At 40.0% G+C, this 21705-nt stretch overlaps 1 protein-coding gene across 2 annotated transcripts in view; it reads right to left on the reverse strand.

Annotated features, from left to right (window-relative positions):
- LOC126281529 (xylosyl- and glucuronyltransferase LARGE2s-like) overlaps window positions 1–21705 on the reverse strand; it is a 134109-nt gene that overhangs the window by 103683 nt on the left and 8721 nt on the right. For both annotated transcript variants that reach the window (XM_049980575.1, XM_049980574.1), the window contains one exon: window positions 2912–3107. In XM_049980575.1, coding sequence (XP_049836532.1) covers window positions 2912–3107 — 196 coding nt within the window. The remainder of the gene's footprint in view (window positions 1–2911; window positions 3108–21705) is intronic.

A 21705-nucleotide genomic window follows, 5' to 3' on the forward strand; every position in this document is an offset into this window, starting at 1 on the left:
GAGTTTAGAGAGAAGAAATAAAAAAAAATTTTAAGGTTTTCCAACGACATTGCAATTCTCTCTCACACAGCACATGACTTGGCAATCAGCTGAACATAATGGACAGTGTATGAAGAAGAGGTTATAAGATGAACATCAATAAAAGTAAAACAATGATAATAGACTGTAGTGAAATAAATTATCAAGTGAGACACTGAAACTAGTAGATGGGTTTTGCTGCCTGGGGGGCAAAATAATCCTGGCAATACCAAAATAGAGGAGATATACAATCCAAAATGGCAATAAAAAGGAAAAATTTCAGAAAAAGATAAGTATTTTAATACCTAATACAAATTTAAAAAATTTAAGTGTCAGGAAGTATTTTTTTAAAAGCTGTTCCCTTGAGTGTAGCCTTGTATGCGAAACATGAATTACAAACAATACAGAAAAGAAGGGAACAGAAATTTTGAAAATTTGGTGGTACAGAAAAATTCTGAAAATTAAATGGAGAAGTACTAAATCAAATCAGGGAGGAAAGAAATTTAGGACACAAGGGATCTGTCAATAGGGCACAATCTGAGGCACAAAAGGTTAATACAAGGGGCATTCAATAAGTAATACACCACACTTTTTGTTCTTGGCCAATTTCAATGGGAAAATAAATGGGAATTCATTGTGGGACTTCATGGAATATTCCCACTTCAGCACCAATTGTTCCAGAAATTCCAATAGGTGGCGGCAATATACACAGCTTTCAAAATAGTGTCTGTTAACGGAAGTGTGTTCCAAGCAGAGAGCTGTCATTGGGTTTCTTTTGACAGAAAACCAGAGCATCATATGTATTCAGTGCTTGCAGAATGTCTACAGAGAGCTGGCAGAGAGCAAAAGCATGGTGTGTTATTGGACAAGGCATCTGCCTTCATCGCAACAAGGTCACGCAAAATGTCCGATCTCTCATGTGCCGTTCAGATGCACAGAGCTGTTTGAACATGCGGACACTCTTATTCGAGATAATCAGTGAATCACAATCAAATATCTCACTACAAAACTGGATATCTCTGTTAGTGATCACACACCCATCCACGAGTTGGGGTACTCAAGGTGTATGCCAATGGGGATCCTCGCCACCAAACCTTCAGACTTACATCTGTTTGGCCCAATGAAGGATGCACTCTGAGGGAAGCAGTACATGGATGATGGGTAGCAAGATGTTGGCTCTGACATCAACCAATAGAGTGGCTCCATGCGGGCATTGTAGCCACAGCATTGAATGGAGATTATTTGAACAATAGGGTTTTGCCGCCAAAAGAGTGGGGAATAATATGGTCCAATGGAATTCTGAATAATACCAAACTGCTTTAAGAAAAAATGTGTGCCATTTGTAATTTGGTAACAGAGGAAATGTGGAAGGTAAATAAAGCATGCAACAATAACATAACCGAAGGACAATACAGAAAACATTCTCAGTAACAAAAAATCTGGTCTTCAAACTGACTGTCGGCTGAACAGCCTATATTCACCATGGCAGATGAAATTTGAAACCAATAAATCAGAAACTGTTGCCTTTATGAACATTTTGTGACTTAGCTTTGTACATATAGTTAGTGTTAGTTGTTTCTTCAAACAATTTTAAGTGTGATCTGTTTAATCACTTCAATATAATTTTTGCCTAATTATTACAAACAGTTGAAAAATGACTTCCTTTGCTAATTTTGTGGAGGATTTTGACTTTGTACAATATTACAGGATAATCAATATATGTAGTGGATCATGTTTTTACCATAACTGCATGGCAGAAAACAGTGTACCCCAGTTTCATGTTCATCACACAGTAATGAACACACTTGGTTTTGAGCAACCAGTTATGGGTTACTACAGGGTTTTGTTTTGAGTTACTAGCTGTTTATAGCAAATTTTCATTCATCCAAAGCAATTATATTTAAGAATTTCTCAGAATATTTCTTACAATGATGTTCATGAACTGACAAAGCTTTCTTATGGAGAAACCATAAAATTATAATCTATAATTACAAAGAGAGACCCACAATACTGTCACAACATAACCACAATCAAGTATAAATCCAAGAGCAGAGTCATCAATGAAGTACAACACTAGCACTGAAAGCACATTTATTATGGACTTCAACATACAGACAGAACAGAACTGCTTTCTGCACAAAGAATGCTGCTGTTCTTACACGCTAGAACATTCCAGAAAATGTAAAAATTACCTTCGTAAGAAACTTTGGATACCTTCTAGAAATAATAAATACCAAATAACAAATATTGACTAGCAACTGGATATGAACTGGTGACCCACAGCACATCAACCAGCAAGTCCGACTACTGCTTGCAGTAGTATTGTTCATGTAACGCTCATTTCCAACTTTCCAACTGCAATATCCTATTCAAATTTTTCATACAAAATTCATTACCTAATTACCAGTAAAACACAAAAAAATTAACTGTGCTAGCACTAATGAATCAAGACACAGATGATTACTATTTTAAACATAAAACTTATTCCATTTAGATATGACAATACAATCTGTCAGCACACACTACACTCAAATCCTATTTAGGTCCAACTCTTGAGTTCAATAACCAGTTTTTTCACACTTTTTCTAAAATACATATTTATAAATGAAGGACACCTGATCTAAAGTATATACATGCCAAGCTGACAGTTTTTTCCTCCCCCTCCCCCCCTCCTTACATCAAATTTTTCCAATTATTTCTGAAATTATCAAACTTTATTGAGGACATATAATACCTCTATCACTTTTCAGAAAGAACTATTCACTAATGGTCCTTTGTCATTTCAACCAGCAGCTTATTATCTAATGGAGCTTCTGTGTCAAATTGTGATTACTAATTATTTCACAAATTCACAGATTTTTAATATAAATATTTATAAGTAAAATATAAGTACCTTGTGGGACACTCCATGTATAGAACAGCGTCTGCAAAATCACCTGTGCAACTGAGTCTGCTATTAAGTGAAAGTGTAGTGGATTTTTACTGTAGAACAATATAGACTTTATTAATGTCACAACCGATCGACTGGAATTGTATCCAGCACATACAATGGCAACATGTATGACTTCACATTTTGGCACATCAGCCTCCTGTGAAGGAAGAATACAATGAAAGTTATTATCAATTATTTCAGCAGTTCACAGATTCATATTACCTTTACTACTATATAAAGACAAGTCACTGTTTAATTTTGTTACCAAAAATCCTGAAAAGTACTTGGCCAATTTATCTCAAATTTTTCCACAATACTCTTACAAACATTCAGATTGATACTAGCTACATATTTTTTAATAAACATAATATAGATGTAGCTTATATGGAGGAAACATTGTTATCAAATATATCTCAAAGTTCTTGACTGATTTATTTCAAATTTTTAACAATACAAAAACGAATTTCGAACAGGAGGTTATACATCAATTTAATATACACATATAAACTGGATTTGCCAGAACATTATGTTCAGGCAGATCAGTACAGCAATAGCAGTGTCACATGGTTAGGAAAGATTGCTAGTTAGACGCACATGCAGTGCGTAAAGTATCAGTGAGCCTGCTGTATGTTTGCAGAATGGGGAAGGAGCATGCTCTATCTGAGTTTGAAAAAGAGCAGATTGTGATGACCCAGAGGCTCGGCACGAGCATTTCAGAAACTGCACAATTTGTTTGGTGTTCGTGAAACCTTGGCCATGTGTAGTGGGGTTGAGCGGCCAACCCCATTACAGATGTTGGACATTGTACGCTGAGGAAACTGGTAAAACAGGACAGGTGACAAACTGTGGTGGAATTAACATCAGTCTTTAATGCTGGGCAGAGCAAAAGTGTATCTGAACACACACTGTGCCGAACACTCTGCAGCCAACAACACATTACATAGTCTCGTGAATCCTGACGCTTTCTTCTTCATCATCTTCCTGATGGGAGATCACGAATCTGTAATTTTTCGGATCCTTGACACCTGAACTGCAGAACAGAGACCAGGTGGCAGCGGCTCCATTATGCTCTGGGCAACATTCACATGAGCATCCATGTCTTCAGTGGACCTCTAGCAAAGCTCCATGATGGCCAAGGAATATTGTACACTAGTTGCAGACCTCGTACATTCCTTCATGACTATCACGTTTGCCAATGGCAGTGGCCTTTTTCAACAAGATAATGCTCCATGTCACAAGGCCAGGAGAGGGATGGGGTGGTTTGAGGAACACACTGGCAAGTTCCAGTTGATGCACTGGCCTGCCAACTCACCAGGTCTGAACCTGAGTGAACACATCTGGGATGTGACTGCACATGGCAACAGTGCTCATCGCCCCCCTCCTCAGAATTGATGGGAATTAAATGACTTGTGTGTGCAAATGTGGTGCCAACTCCCTCCAGCCCAATCTACCAAGGCCTCACTGCTTCCACACCATGAAGCATCACTGCTGTTATCTGTGCAAAGTAGGGCATACCAGCTATTAAATCTGTTAAATGTTCTGGCTGATCAGGTTTGTGTAATGATTAAATGGAAAACACGGTTAGCAAAATTCTCAAAAAGTTCTTTGCTGATTTACTTCAAATTTTTACGTGATACTCTCATGAATACTCAGATGGACATAGGTTATATACTCTTTAAATATATTCAATATATAAACATATATGCAGTGTTTAAAGAAGAAGCATTGTTACCAAAAATCTAGATAAGTACTTGCTGATTAACTTCAAATTTTTACAAAATACTCTAATGAACATTGAGACTGACATAGGCTATTTATTTTTTGAATATTTATAATATATAAATGTTCTGTAACGCTTCTGTTGTTGTTGTGGTCTTCAGTCCAGAGACTGGTTTGGTGCAGCTCTCCATGCTACTCTACCCTGTGCAAGCTTCTTCATCTTTGAATAACGACTGCAACCTACATCATTCTGAATCTGCTGAGAGTATTGATCTCCTTGTCTCCCTCTACGATTTTTACCCTCCATGCGTCCCTCCAGTACTGAATTGGTGATCCCTTGATGCCTCAGAATGAGTCCTACCAACTGATCCCTTCTTCTAGTCAAGTTATGCCACAAATTCCTCTTCTCCCCAATTCTATTCAGTACCTCCTCATTAGTTATATGATCTTCTTCAGCATTCTTCTGTATCACCACATTGAGAAAGCTTCTATTCTCTTCTTGTTTAAACTATTTATCGGCCATGTTTCACTTCCATGCATGGCTACACTCCATATAAATACTTTCAGAAAAGACTTCCTGACATTTAAATCTAAACTCGATGTTAACAAATTTCTCTTCTTCAGAAATGCTTAGCTTGCCATTGCCACTCTACATTTATCCTCTCCCCTTGAACCATCATCAGTGATTTTGCTCCCCAAATAGCAAAACTCATCTACTACTTTAAGTGTCTCATTTCCTAATCTATTTCCCTCAACATCGCCTGATTTAATTCGACTACATTCCATTATCTTTGTTTTCCTTTTGTTGATGTTCATCTTATATCCTCCTTTCAAGACACTGTACATTCCGTTCAGCTGCTCTTCCAGGTCCTTTGCTGTTTCTGTCAGAATTACAATGCCATCGGCAAACCTCAAAAGTTTTTATTTCTTCTCCACAGATTTTAATTCCTACTCAAAATTTCTCGTTTCCTTTACTACTTGCTCAATATTCAGATTGAACAACATCGGAGATAGGCTACACTCCTATCTCACTCCCCTCTCATTCACTGCTTCCCTTTTATGTCCCTCGACTATTATAACTGACATCCGGTTTCTGTACAAACTGTAAATAGCCTCTTGCTCCCTGTATTTTACCACTGCCACCTTCAGAATTTCAAAGAGAGTATTCTAGTCAACTTTATCAAAAGCTTTCTCTAAGTCTACAAATGCTAGAAACGTAGATTTGCCTTTCATTAAGCTATCTTCTACAACAAGTTATAGGGTCAGTATTGCCTCGCTTGTTACAACGTTTCTACAGAATCCAAACTGATCTTCCTCGAGGTCAGCTTCTACCAGTTTTTCCATTCATCTGTAAAGAATGAGTGTTAGTATTTTGCAACTGTGAATTATTAAACTAACAGTTTGGTAATTTTCACACTTGTCAACACCTGCTTTCTTTGAGTTTGGAATTATTATATTCTTCTTGAAGTCTGAGCGTATTTCACCTGTCTCATACAACTTGCTCACCAGGTGGAACTGTTTTGTCATGGCTGGTTCTCCCAAGGATGACAGTAGTTCAAATGGAATGTAGTCTATTCCCAGAGCCTTGTTTCAACTTAAGTATTTCAGTGCTCTGTCATGTTCTTCACACAGTATTGTATTTCCCACTTACCTTCATCTACATCCTCTTCCATTTCCTTAATACTGCCCTCAAGTGCATTGTCCTTGTATAGACTCTCTATACACTCCTTTCACCTTTCTGCTTTCCCTTCTTTGCTTAGGACTGGTTTCCATCTGAGCTCTTGATATGCATGCCGGTGGTTCTCTTTTCTCCAAAAGTCTCTCTAATTTTCTTGTAGGCAGTATCTTTCTTACCCTTAGTGACATATGCTTCTACATCCTTACATTTGCCCTCTAGCTATCCCTGGCACCTATTTTGCACTTCCTGTTGATCTCATTTTTTGAGACGTTTGTATTCCTTTTCGCCTGCTTCATTTACTGCATTTTTATATTTCCTCCTTTCATCAATTCTAAGCAATATCTCTTCTGTTAACCAAGGATTTCTATTAGCCTTCATCTTTTTACCTACCTAATCCTCTGCTGCCTTCACTATTTTATCTCCAAAGCTACACATTCCTCGTCCATTGTATTTCTTTTCCCTGTTCTGGTCAATCGTTTTCTAATGCTCTCTCTGGAACTCTCTACAACTTCTGGTTCTTTCATATCTTCTTCATTGCCAAGTTCAGTGTTTTGAGTTGACACTGTCACTGTCTATCAGCTGTGATAACAAGATTATATGAACGCCTTACTTTAACCTATTGTTAGAGAAAATAAACAGGGCAAATGTACATATGAGGTTTAGTAACTGAGGTGACAACTGTGTTTCATCCTTTCCAGGAAAGTGACTTGTCACACCATCTGATTAATCGACTATGGAATAGATACAACTTGGAAATCTTCAGCACACAGTTTTCCTATACAAACATCCACAAAGGCACGTGTGTATCCTCTGACAACCCTTTTGAAATTCAGAAGTTGTTGTAAAACAACACTGTTGACTGCAAAACACAGAAAATAAGTGCATCACAATGTGAAAAAGCAGACGAAAAATTATTCAGTTGAGTAAGCCATCATCTGTAAATCCTTGAACCTGTGACTTAAGAAAAAGTTATGACACAACATTCTACAATTATATACAACCATGTAATGGAGCAACACTCATACGTTGCCTCTTCGGCTGGTGCTCATTCTCACGGAATCCTTACAAATCAAACTAGAAGTTTTTACTAAAGCTCCACAGATTCTAGTACCCATGCTCTTGACAGATTGCCTTGGCAGTGAACCTTGCAGTCTAGCATGGTGATTCTGCTGAATCACATGTTCAACTCCTAACCACTTAGGCTGACAAAAGGTGTTTGTGGAAATCAAAAACGTGGTTTAGGTAGTTCGGGGACGTATCATTGTGCATGCTCTAGTTTGCTGTATGTGCAGACTGATGCAAAAGAAGCCATCTCAATATACCAATAAGGCGCAACAGCAAATGCATATCTCCACATCATGTGGAGGCCCACAGCATCACAGCTTGGCAGTGTGTTGTAAGTCATGCAGGAAATAGATGCTGGCAACAATTTAAGTGCAAGAATGCATGAAAAATAAATGAGAACTGTCACTTGTCGCTCCTTGGCTCTCTCAAGTGTCAAAGCAGTACATTAATACGTGTTATGATCTACTGTGAGTTACCAATTGATGAGAGCTCAATATCACCATAATTGTACAAGTGATTGTACATAGGGGACATTGTGATTACAATGCAGAAGAGTTGTCGCAAAACTGTGTCAGCTCAAATAGAACGGAGCTCTTTTTCCACCACCTGTGCCAATGTAAAAGGTGAAGAAGTCACATGGTGTGGTCTAGTCGTACAGCATAGCAGGTCCATTGCAGCAATAACTTTAAGAATGGTGACAGCAAAAAATATTTGAAAGATAAAAATTGGCACCCTTAACTATTGCATGACAGCTCATAGATGGAGTGGGACACACCGTAACCCAAAACCATCCCCCCCCCCCCCCCCCCCCCCACAACGCTCCAACCTCTACACAATTTTCGCATTTTTTGCAGTTGTATCCTACTCAGTGGATCTTCTTGCAGACAGAAAACACTACTCACAAGTTATTCATTTTCTCTACACTTGTTGCCACTGTCAAAACCATCATGTCCTTTCTTAAACATAATTCCACTACATCGTTTCTTACAGTATCTGCATGATTTACCACTTTACCCATGAAGTGCCATAGTGATAATTATTCCAGATTATTGATTCTTTTACTGCCTCATCATCTAATCTAAAGTTAATCTTAAATATGTTTACCTGTCACCTGTACTGATTGATAAACATAATTTATGTAATTAATTAGGTCAATGTATATCTAAAAACAAAGATGATGTAACTTATCAAACGAAAGCACTGGTACGTTGTTAGAGACACTAACAAACACAAAAACACACATATAATTCAAGCTTTCGCAACCCACAGTTGCTTCATCAGGAAAGAGGGAAGGAGAGGTAAAGACAAAAGGATATGGGTTTTAAGGGAGAGGGTAAGGAGTCATTCCAATCCCGGGAGCAGAAAGACTTACCTTAGGTGGAAAAAGGACAGGTATACACTCGCGCACACACACACACATATCCATCCACATATATATGTGCAGATGGATATGAATGTGAGAGTGCGAGTGTATACAAGCCTTGTTATTCTTTAATTTCTTTATTGCTTGCTGTATTTCATTCACTGATGGGGTAGTAACTGTATCAGCTGTATCAATTGCATCAGGTTCTTTCAATTTAAAGTAAGAGTGTGGGGCATTGCAGTTGAAAAGTTGTGAAAAGTTTGTCTTCCACATTTTTTGTAAGTCACTTTTGTTGGTCAATATTTTCCCATACTGATCCTTTATAAGCTGCTCCCTTTCATTGAATTTACCAAAAGATTTTTTTATATTTTGATACATCAGCCTTTTCCTGTGATGTTGGAAATCATCCTCTGCTTCTCTGGTCATATTGTTACAGTATTCCCTTTTCTCTTGTCTTAGGGTTCTTTGCGTTTCTTAGCAGAGTTTATAGTATCTTTCCTTCAATGTCATATTGTCCCCTTCTTTAATCCATGCATTCCTCGCATTTCTTCTTTCCAGCACTTTTTCATGACACTTTCTGTTAAACCAAATTTTATTAGGTCTTTTTCTTTCACCTATGATACTGGAAGCTGCTTCTTGAATACAGCCCTTCAGGTGTCTCCATCTGCTTTCGACATCCTGTGGTTCTGCATTGGTCAGTCCCGGTTTTGTTAGATTGCTTTTAATATCTTTTGTAAAATTTTCTATTATATATCTACTTTCGCCAGGTTTGCTATGTTGTATCTTGTAATTTCTTCTCTATTTCTATATTTCATCTAGACTACCACTCATTAATTTCAATACATCCAATAAATGACATCTAGTTCTCTGCAGATAAGGTCTAATATCATGGGTACGGTTGAAGAAGCAAAGGAATAGTACAACAGTTGTACACATGTCATGATTTTTGTTTGTGATCATCAAGATACAATAGTATCCAAGAAACAATGTTCTGCACATAAATTTTATGTACCTATCTGATATGTTAGTGTACCTATTTGCCGACAGATGCCGCACTTGGTGCACCTGTGTTGTTCCCTGTAGTGATGTGATGTCCGCAGCAAACAGCAAGCATTGCTACAATACGTAACATGTTGTTCCTGCACGAAATCTGCACATCGCTAGTATGGCTCCACGAGTGGAGATATCTATAGATAACATGCTGCAATTGTAGCACTTAGCCAAGCAGGTTTATCTATTCGCAAAATTGTGATACAATGTAGTGTGTCTATAGGGGGAGTGCAATACACCTTTCATCGCCAGAAGACAACAGGTAGCAATAAGGACATACCACGACCAGGCTGACCTCGTAAAACAACTAAAAGTGATGATAGATATATCAGAATTACCAGTAAGAGAAATACATTTAAAACAGCGCCCCAAATTCGTGCAAGATTGGCAGAAATGCACACGACAACAATATCTGTTGCAACAGTAAAAAGGTGACCGAATGAAGCCAGCTTGAAAGGATGGGTCACAGCAACAAAACCCTTTCTAAGGCCCTTAAATAAACAGAAGACACTTGAATGGGCTAGAAAATGTCGTAATTGGATATCGGAAGAGTGGACGAAGGTATTATTCACAGATAAATCGAAGTTTGAGATTTTTGGATCCAGAAGGAGAATATTTGTTTATTTGTTTGCCAACTTGTAGGGGAAAGGGTAGCCCAGCAGTGTGTTCTACCTAAGTTAAACACAGTGGAGGTTCTATTATGGTTTGGGATGTTTTGTGAGATGGAGTCGGCGACATTGTGAAAATAGAAGGCTATATGGATCAGAAGCAGTACCATCGTATACTTCAGTATTTGTGTACGGACGCAGGAGGAGCTGGCCACTCTTCGCGAACAGCTGAGCGTGTTGATGGCCGCGGTCAGCCGTCTTCAGGCTGCTGCCTCGGAGTGTAGCGGCAGTGGGGAGTCTGGTGCGTCGCATGGTGCACCCCAGGTGTTAGATGCTTCACCCACTGTCCCTGATGTCGAGACATCTTCGCGGGTACCGGGCGCGGTTGGGCCACCCTCTCCCCAAGGGGAGTGGCGGGTTCAGCGGCGTTCGCGGCGCACGAGGCGGAGGGTCAATGTGGAGGCTGGCCGTGTGGCATCGCCCGCTCTGCCTGTGAGTGGACATGTGGCTGCTCCTTCAGCAAGGTCCGAGCAGGCACACGGGGGGAGGGGTTTATTAGTTATTGGGAGCTCCAACGTTAGGCGGGTGATGGAGCCCCTTAGGGAAATAGCGGAAAGGTCGGGGAAGAAGGCCAGTGTTCACTCTGTCTGCTTGCCGGGGGGTCTCATCCGAGATGTGGAGGAGGCCCTACCGGCGGCGATAGAGAGCACTGGGTGCACCCGACTGCAAATTGTTGCTCATGTCGGCACCAATGACTCTTGCCGTCTGGGTTCAGAGGTCATCCTCAGTTCGTACAGGCGGTTGGTGGAGTTGGTGAAGGTGGAAAGCCTCGCTCGCGGGGTGGAATCAGAGCTAACTATTTGTAGTATCGTTCCGAGAACCGATCGCGGTCCTCTGGTTTGGAGCCGAGTGGAAGGCTTAAACCAGAGGCTCAGACGATTCTGCGGAGAGCTGGGGTGCAAATTTCTCGACCTCCGCTATCGGGTGGAGAAATGTAGGGTCCCCCTGAATAGGTCAGGCGTGCACTACACGCCGGAAGCGGCTACGAGGGTAGCGGAGTACGTGTGGAGTGCACATGGGGTTTTTTTAGGTTAGAGAATTCCCTCCCTAGGCCCGACAAGACGCGGCAAGGCAGGAGTAGGCAAAATGCAACAAGGAATAACAATATTAATGTGCTAATAGTAAACTGCAGAAGCGTCTATAGAAAGGTCCCAGAACTGCTCTCATTAATAAACGGTCACAACGCCCATATAGTACTAGGAACAGAAAGTTGGCTGAAACCAGACGTAAACAGTAATTAAATCCTAAACTCTGATTGGAATGTATACCGCAGAGATAGGCTGGACAGTGAAGGGGGAGGCGTGTTTATAGCGATAAGAAGTGCAATAGTATCGAAGGAAATTGACGGAGATTCGAATTGTGAAATGATTTGGGTGAAGGTCACGGTTAAAGCAGGCTCAGACATGGTAATTGGATGTCTCTATAGGCCCCCGGGCTCAGCAGCTGTTGTGGCTCAGCACCTGAAGAATAATTTGGAAAATATTTCGAGTAGATTTCCCCACCATGTTATAGTTCTGGGTGGAGATTTTAATTTGCCGGATATAGACTGGGAGACTCAAACGTTCATAACGGGTGGCAGGGACAAAGAATCCAGTGAAATATTTTTAAGTGCTTTATCTGAAAACTACCTTGAGCAGTTAAACAGAAAACCGACTCGTGGCGATAATATATTAGACCTTCTGGTGACAAACAGACCCGAACTATTTGAATCAGTTAATGCAGAACAGGGAATCAGCGATCATAAAGCGGTTACTGCGTCGATGATTTCAGCCGTAAATAGAAATATTAAAAAAGGTAGGAAGATTTTTCTGTTTAGCAAAAGTGACAAAAAGCAGATTACAGAGTACCTGACGGCTCAACACAAAAGTTTTATCTCAAGTGCAGATAGTGTTGAGGAGCAGTGGACAAAGTTCAAAACCATGGTACAATATGCGTTAGATGAGTATGTGCCAAGCAAGATCGTAAGAGATGGAAAAGAGCCACCGTGGTACAACAACCGAGTTAGAAAACTGCTGCGGAAGCAAAGGGAACTTCACAGCAAACATAAACATAGCCAAAGCCTTGCAGACAAACAAAAATTACGCGAAGCGAAATGTAGTGTGAGGAGGGCTATGCGAGAGGCTTTCAATGAATTCGAAAGTAACGTTCTATGTACTGACTTGGCAGAAAATCCTAAGAAATTTTGGTCCTATGTCAAAGCGGTAGGTGGATCAAAACAAAATGTCCAGACACTCTGTGACCAAAATGGTACTGAAACAGAGGATGACAGACTAAAGGCCGAATTACTAAATGTCTTCTTCCAAAGCTGTTTCACAGAGGAAGACTGCACTGTGCTTCCTTCTCTAGATTGTCGCACAGTTGACAGCATGGTAGATATCGAAGTAGACGACAGAGGGATAGAGAAACAATTAAAATCGCTCAAAAGAGGAAAGGCCGCTGGTCCTGATGGGATACCAGTTCGATTTTACACAGAGTACGCGAAGGAACTTGCCCCCCTTCTTGCAGCGGTGTACCGTAGGTCTCTAGAAGAGCGAAGCGTTCCAAAGGATTGGAAAAGGGCACAGGTCATCCCCGTTCTCAAGAAGGGACGTCGAACAGATGTGCAGAACTATAGACCTATATCTCTAACGTCGATCAGTTGTAGAATTTTGGAACACGTATTATGTTCGAGTATAATGTCTTTTCTGGAGACTAGAAATCTACTCTGTAGGAATCAGCATGGGTTTCGAAAAAGACGGTCGTGTGAAACCCAGCTCGCGCTATTCGTCCACGAGACTCAGAGGGCCTTAGACACGGGTTCACAGGTAGATGCCGTGTTTCTTGACTTCCGCAAGGCGTTTGACACAGTTCCCCACAGTCGTTTAATGAACAAAGTAAGAGCATACGGACTATCAGATCAATTGTGTGATTGGATAGAGGAGTTCTTAGATAACAGAACGCAGCATGTCATTCTCAATGGAGAGAAGTCTTCCGAAGTAAGAGTGATTTCAGGTATGCCGCAGGGGAGTGTCATAGGACCGTTGCTATTCACAATATACATAAATGACCTGGTGGTTGACATCGGAAGTTCACTGAGGCTTTTTGCAGATGATGCTGTGGTGTATCGAGAGGTTGCAACAATGGAAAATTGTACTGAAATGCAGGAGGATCTGCAGCGAATTGACACATGGTGCACGGAATGGCAATTGAATCTCAATGTAGAGAAGTGTAATGTGATGCGAATACATAGAAAGATAGGTCCCTTATCATTTAGCTACAAAATAGCAGGTCAGCAACTGGAAGCAGTTAATTCCATAAATTATCTGGGAGTACGCATTAGGAGTGATTTAAAATGGAATGATCATATAAAGTTGATCGTCGGTAAAGCAGATGCCAGACTGAGATTCATTGGAAGAATCCTAAGGAAATGCAATCCGACAACAAAGGAAGTAGGTTACAGTACGCTTGTTCGCCCAATGCTTGAATACTGCTCAGCAGTGTGGGATCCGCACCAGGTAGGGTTGATAGAAGAGATAGAGAAGATCCAACGGAGAGCAGCGCGCTTCGTTACAGGATCATTTAGTAATTGCGAAAGCGTTACGGAGATGATAGATAAACTCCAGTGGAAGACTCTGCAGGAGAGACGCTCAGTAGCTCGGTACGGGCTTTTGTTGAAGTTTCGAGAACATACCTTCACCGAAGAGTCAAGCAGTATATTGCTCCCTCCTACGTATATCTCGCGAAGAGACCATGAGGATAAAATCAGAGAGATTAGAGCCCACACAGAAGCATACCGACAATCCTTCTTTCCACGTACAATACGAGACTGGAATAGAAGGGAGAACCGATAGAGGTACTCAGGGTACCCTCCGCCACACACCGTCAGGTGGCTTGCGGAGTACGGATGTAGATGTAGATGTAGAGTATCATGCAATACAAAGTGGATTGTGCTTAATAGGGAAAGGGTTCACATTACAACAGGCTAATGAACTAAAACATCGGTCAGCATACTGTATGAATTACACTGCATCAAAGGAAAAAAAAGTACTAAATGATATGGTATGGCCGTCCCAAAGACCCGATTGTAATCCCATTGAAATGGTCTGGGATGAAGTGGACAGACTTATCAGGGAAGTTAATACATCCAGCAAGGAACATCTCTGGAATATTGTTGAGGATGTGTGGAATCATATAGATTCATGATACCTACAAAAACTTATTGACTGCAGGCCTTGAGTTTATGAGTCAGTCATTAAATCCAAAGGATACTTTGATGAAAGTAAAATATAATGAATGTGATTGTGTTATATATGTAGAAGTTAATATAATAATATTTTGTGAGAAATAACATTTGATTTGTGTTGCAAATCTGAAATACCAGGGTGTATAGAAATTAATGAGTGGTAGTGTATATTTTTAATTCCCTGATATTCTGATGTGATATACTAACATTATTTTTCACTTTACATTTATGAGAATATTGTGATACTTTGACATCTCTAGCATGTGCCTGTCTGAACTTCTCAATTAGCTTAATTTCATTCAGTGTTGAATCATTGGACACTGATGTTAGCCTCAAAAAGAGGTACTCCCATGAGTTTGAGTCCCCCCCTCCCCATGCTTAAAGACTTTGCTATCATCCCAACCAATTAACTCTTCCCTTTCCTGCTGAGAAGTAGGCCATGCCTTGTTAAGTCCCATCTACCAATAGTATCGATAGGAACCAAACCCATGCCTGACAAAGTAGAGAGAATTGGGGCCAATCACACTGTGTGAAAGAAGGAACCAAGCCAACAATTGTACGATTCATTGCAGGTGCTATTTTTATCAGATCACACTCATTATTGGAGCCCTAATCCCAAATGATAGTGTTTCCTGCTTCACCCACTATCACAACATCATTCAGTTTTCAAAAACCCTTACACAATGATCCTAAATCATGTATCTCACGGCTAAGACGTGCACTGGGCTTGAAAAAACTTGTGACCTGGTACCTGTCTAATAATTTTTTCCTGCAAGATCTGGCCCACATCTCTTCCACAGTGGGCTTTCTACTTTTCTCTGAGACAGACACTTACATCTACTTGAGCCTCTTCCTTAGTTAACTGAAGTAGCATGGCAAATCTGCTGTTTGTGCAAATGATGAAATTGCCAGATACTGTTCTCTTTCTGAGGCCCCGTTCTTTGCTACCATTTCCAGTTCAGCCTTAAAGGCTCTAATCTTCCCTTCCTGTTCAGCTATTTTTCTACTTCTTGAACATACTTTGCAGTGCCATAGAAGAGACCCGTTTACATCCCCAATTCCCATGCCACTACATTCCCCCAATGTAACCATCTGTCACAACAGCTGCATAGAATGCAGTAACTAACTTTCCTAAGGCAGCTCAAATGCTTCTCATTCATGGTTGTTTACAATCTTTTTACAAAATGTATCTCGACAATAACATTGATATCCTATTAACTACAAATCACAAGAGTCGTTAAAGTTATGTGGAACACTAATGTACAAGGTCTGTTTGAAAAATTCTGGAACATTCATAATTTCATGCAAATAGTTTGTTGGAGTGAAATGCTGTTGGCATCCCTGCACATGACAGTGATTAATATGTGACTGCAGGAAGTGTCATTGTAGTATGTTTCTTACTTATGTTCCGTACCGTATTGAGTAGAATATTGTGCCACACAGTTCGCAAATTTTGAAATGGCAGAGTTAGAGGAGAAGCATGTCTACATTAAATTTTGCATGAAACTCAAGAAAACCTTTACAGAGACACACCAAATGATGCAGAAAGCCTATGATGATGAGTGCTGAAGCCATACTCGGTGTTACAGATGGTTCACACGATTTAAAAATAGCCAGATGGAAGTTAAAGACGATTCTCATTCTTAACGCCCTTTGACGACTACCAATGACGTTATGACAGGAAGGTCAATGAAACTGTGCATGCCAATGGGAGATGTCAAAGAGATTGCAGCGAGAGAATTCATGGACCTCGCATCACAATAACGCACCCGCACATTCATTCCTGTAATTGTGTAACTACTGCACAAAAAATGAAATCACTGAGTTGCCTCATGCTCCATACTCTCCAGACATCTACATCTAAATCTACTTTGATGCTCTGTAAATCACAATTCAGTGCCTGGCAGAGGGTTCATCGAACCACCTTCACAATTCTGTATTATTCCAATCGTGTATAACACGCAGAAAGAACAAACACCTCTATCTTTCCGTGCAAGCTTTGATTTTCCTTATTTTATTATGATGATCATTTCTCCCTATGTAGGTTGGCATCAATAAAACATTTTCACATTCAGAGGAGAAAGTTGGTGATTGAAATTTTGTGAGAAGATTCTGCCACAACGAAAAACACCTTTATTTTAATGATGTCCATCCCAAATCCTGTACAACATCCGTGACACTCTCTCCTCTATTTCGCAATAATATAAAATGTGCTGCTCTTCTTTGGACTTTATCGATGTACTCCGTTAATCCTATCTGGTAAGGATCCCAGATAACGCAGCAGTACTCCAAAAGAGGACAGACAAGCGTAGGGTGGTTTGCCTTCCCCAAAACGTTTCCTATGTGTTCTTCCAATTTAAATTGTTTGTAACTGCAATTCCTAGGTATTTAGTTGAATTTATGGTGTTTAGATTAGACTGATTTGTTGTGTAACAGAAGTTTGGCGGACCCTTTTAGCACTCATGTGAATGACCTCACACTTTTCATTATTTATGGTCAATTGCCAGTTTTTGCATCATTTAGATATCTTTTCTGGCCTCTGTGGACTTTTTTGTTTCCAAAGTTGAAAACACCATTGAAAGGATGAAGATTAGCAATGATAGATGAACAGAACTCAAATGTGTATACTATTAGTATAGTAATGTAGTACACTTAAAATAATGTTACAAATCACAACTTGTATACCTAAGATCGTGTATAAGCATGTGGACTGTACATGTTTTGATTAAGAAATAAAAGATAGAACTTAAAACCTTTAATCCCATGAGTATGGCACTACTAAATATATGTGTAACAAAAACAACCTAAATTCTTCACTTAATGCTTACCTAAATGTCTACATTTGAATAAAACCTACGTACACAGAAACCGACCCTTCAGGTTTTTTTTTCTTTTGATAAATACATTGAAGTGAGTGAAATCATCAAAATAAAACAAAACAGGCTCTAATTAATGTCCTTGCAGTGTAATATTACTTTAATTGACACTTCTTACAGAATTAACTACTTACTGTCATTCAAAATAAAACAGAATAGGCTTTAATTAACTTCCCTGCAGTGTAATATTAATTTAATTGACAGTTATTACAGAAGTAACTACTTATTGCCAATAACTCAATATTCAAGCATGTGTGCAATCTGCACCAGGGCTGTCAACTAATGCCTAAGTGCTGATGATTTACCCCACATGTGAGTTAGTAATCCCTACCAACAACTTTTTACACAAATTCCAACAACAGAAATTCTACAGAACAGAAGGAGTCATCAAGGAGAAACTTTTTCAGTTTATTTTCATATTTTACTTTGCTATCTGTCTTGACATTTTGCATCACTGGGTAAATGATCAAAGTTTTGGTTGCAGCATTATGCACCTCTTTTTGTGCTAAGGATAACCTTAATGAGGTGTAATGAATGTCATTTTCTCTTCAGGTTTTGTTAAGTTTGTGCTTGGTTTCACCTGCATACAGGTACATCACATATAATGTGCAAACCTAGTTACCCATCTCCACCTCACGGTCCATCTACTCTTCCCTCCACCCTTTCTGGCTATCTCTTCTGCCCTACCAATCCCCCCCCCCCTCCTCACCCCTTCTCTGTACATTTCCTCTTGAACCCTCTATCCTTATCCAACCCCCTCCACTCTCCATCTCAACCTTATCCCAAGCATGCCCATCCACACATGTAGCCTAACAAAAGAGTTCAATAAAATGGACTGGTACTACTCTCACAACATGCCTCTTGTGAAGCACAGTTTACATGTCAAATGGTCATGTAAAATGACAATTTAAAAATAATTTTGTTTGTAATGGGAAAAAACTGACACTTTCTGTTAACACTTAAGTGTCACATGAAACATGTGTTGATTAGTATTTGTTTGGTGTGTCTCCAGCTACACACTCTAACAACGAAATTGCAAATATCTGCCAAAAGAGCAGAGAAAATACATTTGACGCCTCTTAGGAGAAACACCCTGTATATATAATCATTGTTCCTTTTGAACTGTGGTGAATTATTTACAACAAAGCTCAAGAGGGCATAAAGACACTGTGAAGCAGTAATCAAAATGCATAACAACTTAAGCAGGTGTCAACAGGATGACCTCGGGTGAGTACCACATATTTTTCTTCGAGCATGTTTTCGAGTAATAAATGCTCTCTTAGAATAACGCCAAAACATTATTTAATATGTTATTCTACTCAGAGCTATTGCACACAGATATATGCACTGTTCTGTATGTTGAATGATGACTCGTCAAAAAGCAACGTCGTGTCACTCCTGTGTTACTGTATTGACTGTAGCCATTCCAGACATTAACAGGAAAACATTAGAAGTAAATGTACTGAACTGACATTGTCCCATAAGGAGATGGGTATAATACTGTGCCGTTCGCTCAGTGATTATTGCTCTAGACAGGTGGTTATTACTGCTGATTAGAATTTCCCCTTTCAACTGGACAACCATAATAGTAGTTTCAGCATGACCTACCCATGTTTGGGATCAGTCCCACATTTGAAATCCACTGTTGTTGGTCACATATAGTCAGTAACTAGTTCTGATCCTAGTTATATGGCATACACAAGTCAGCAGCTGAAGCATGTAGTAGTTGGCCATGATGACATTCTAACACCATTCGGCAGCAGGATTCCTTTAATGTTTATAAGTTATCAAAGAGTTCTATTTGGGTCATATGTGGGGCAACACATTTTAAAGACCCAAATGGCCAACACACAGAATATACTTCTTTATTCTAGCAAGACACTGGAACCACAAAACATTTTGGAGTGCAAATCTCCCTACATGCTGATGCATGCCGCACTTTTATATATGTTCTATCTTAAAAGTACCAGTAACAAATACAGAACACGATAGTAACTATTCATTTTGTGTGCATACATTCTATGACTACCTTCGTATAGCTCCTCTGAAACTTATTATGAACAACAAACTCTTTTGACTGGCCTGGGCACTGTATTCCTGGAAGCATAACACAACTACAATGTTGGGCACTGCTAATGAGTAAATGTATCAGAGGCATTAATTTTAGGCTGATGTCCTGCCACATCAATCTAAATGCCTTCTAGTTGCGCCCAATGGCAATTTTGACACCAGAACGAAAGTCTGTTGTCAGCAAGAAAATACTGTATTTTATTTTTAGTTACCGATTCATTAACCTTGCCAAGATTAGGACTGCCAAGCCTTATCTTATGTCTAACCAGACATACTACAAATTTTACATTATATTCATAATGATACATACAATATTAAAATAATTACATTTGATATAGGACACAACACTTGTAAGAAATAACCTCTAGGAGCTCTAAGGGATCTTACATGAAACGCTGAATGCATTGCAGATGCAACAGCAGACCAGACAACTGTACTGTGTCTTATGTATACAAAAGAATGAGAGATGGTTAATCTCTCAACTTAAGGCCATATCAACCACACATCAAACAGCAAAGGCAGAGCACAGTCAGCTCCAGCTAAAGAGATCGGGTAATCTTCCTTGCAATATTCTTATCACAGATCTCAGACCTCCTTCCAAGACCTTGGCCAAATAACCTGCAAAGAGATATACACTATGTGATTAAAAGTATGCGGACATCCCACAAAACATATGCTTTTCATCTTCCAGTGTGTCTAGTGCCAACAATAAAATTCGAAGGCAGTGGTGCTATGATGTGGTCGTGTTTTTCATGGAGGGAGCGTGCACCCCTTGTTGTTTTGTGGCACTATCATAGCACAGGCTTACATTGTTGTTTTAAGAACCTTCCTGCTTTCCACTGTTGAAGAGCAATTCGAGGATGGTGACTGCATCTTTCAACACGATCAAGCACCTGTTCATAATGCACAGGGTGGAGTGGTTACACAACAGTAACATCCCGGCAATGGACTGGCCTGCACAGAGTCCTGACCTGAATCCTATAGAACACCTTTGGGACGTTTTATAACGCCGTCTTTGTGCCAGGCCTCAATGACTGACATCGATTCCTCTCCTCAGTGCAGTATTGTGTGAAGAATGGGCTGCCATTCCCCAAGAAATCTTCCAGCACCTGATTGAACGTATGCCTGCGTGAGTGGAAGTTGTCGTCAAGGCTCAGGGTGGGCCAACACAATACTGAATTCCAGCATTACCGATGGAGGGTGGCACGAACTTGTAAGTCATTTTCAGCCAGTTGTCCGGTTACTTTTGATCACGTAGTGTATATTATCAAGTACTTTTGTCACAATATCTACCCAAAGGAAGAGTCAAGGCAATATAGCACACAAATGTAAGCTGAGGCCAGGACTCCTCTGCCTGTGCTTAAAGCACTAGAAACTGCTTTGTCCAACTGGGTACACATTCAGAACACAGATTCCAGGGCTCATTCAGGTACGACTGCTACTCCCAAGCTCTGTCCTCAAGCTCCAAGACAGTGTAAACAGCATTTGGGCTAATGTGGTGGCACATCAATCACATGTAGTCATTGGTATCTCTGCATCTAGATGGTTTCACCCATAATGACATGGATATCAGGTTGAGAGTACATGAAGTACTCGTATTGCCCCATCACCAACACCACCTTTCATTCTGGGTGTCTTCACTCGTGTCTGGAATACGAGTTGGCAGAGCCACCATCTGTAGAAGCCCTGGCCTGCAGAAGAAGCCACACCACTGTTAAAAGAGGTGGCAAGTAAGAAGGCAGGTGCATGATGGGTTCTACACAGAGAGAGATACAGAATACTTATGGCACTGCCAGTGAACTCTCTGTCTCTGTCCCCACAGCACCCATTCCAGTCCTTGTAATTGACCATGCAGGTGTTAATTGCCACCTCAGACCACTGTTTCTGCTCTGACTCATCAAAGAAAAATTTATATGCTTAGAAAATTATTGCTGTTGCTTCTTGGTGTTACAGGCTCACTTGTCGTGTTTGCTTGATATCAGCCCTAATTAATGTTACAATGACTACATAGTTTCACCATAACTAAGTTAACATGAAAATTAAC

The sequence above is a fragment of the Schistocerca gregaria genome, chromosome 7 (assembly GCF_023897955.1).
Source record: "Schistocerca gregaria isolate iqSchGreg1 chromosome 7, iqSchGreg1.2, whole genome shotgun sequence".
NCBI classification, from domain to species: domain Eukaryota; kingdom Metazoa; phylum Arthropoda; class Insecta; order Orthoptera; family Acrididae; genus Schistocerca; species Schistocerca gregaria.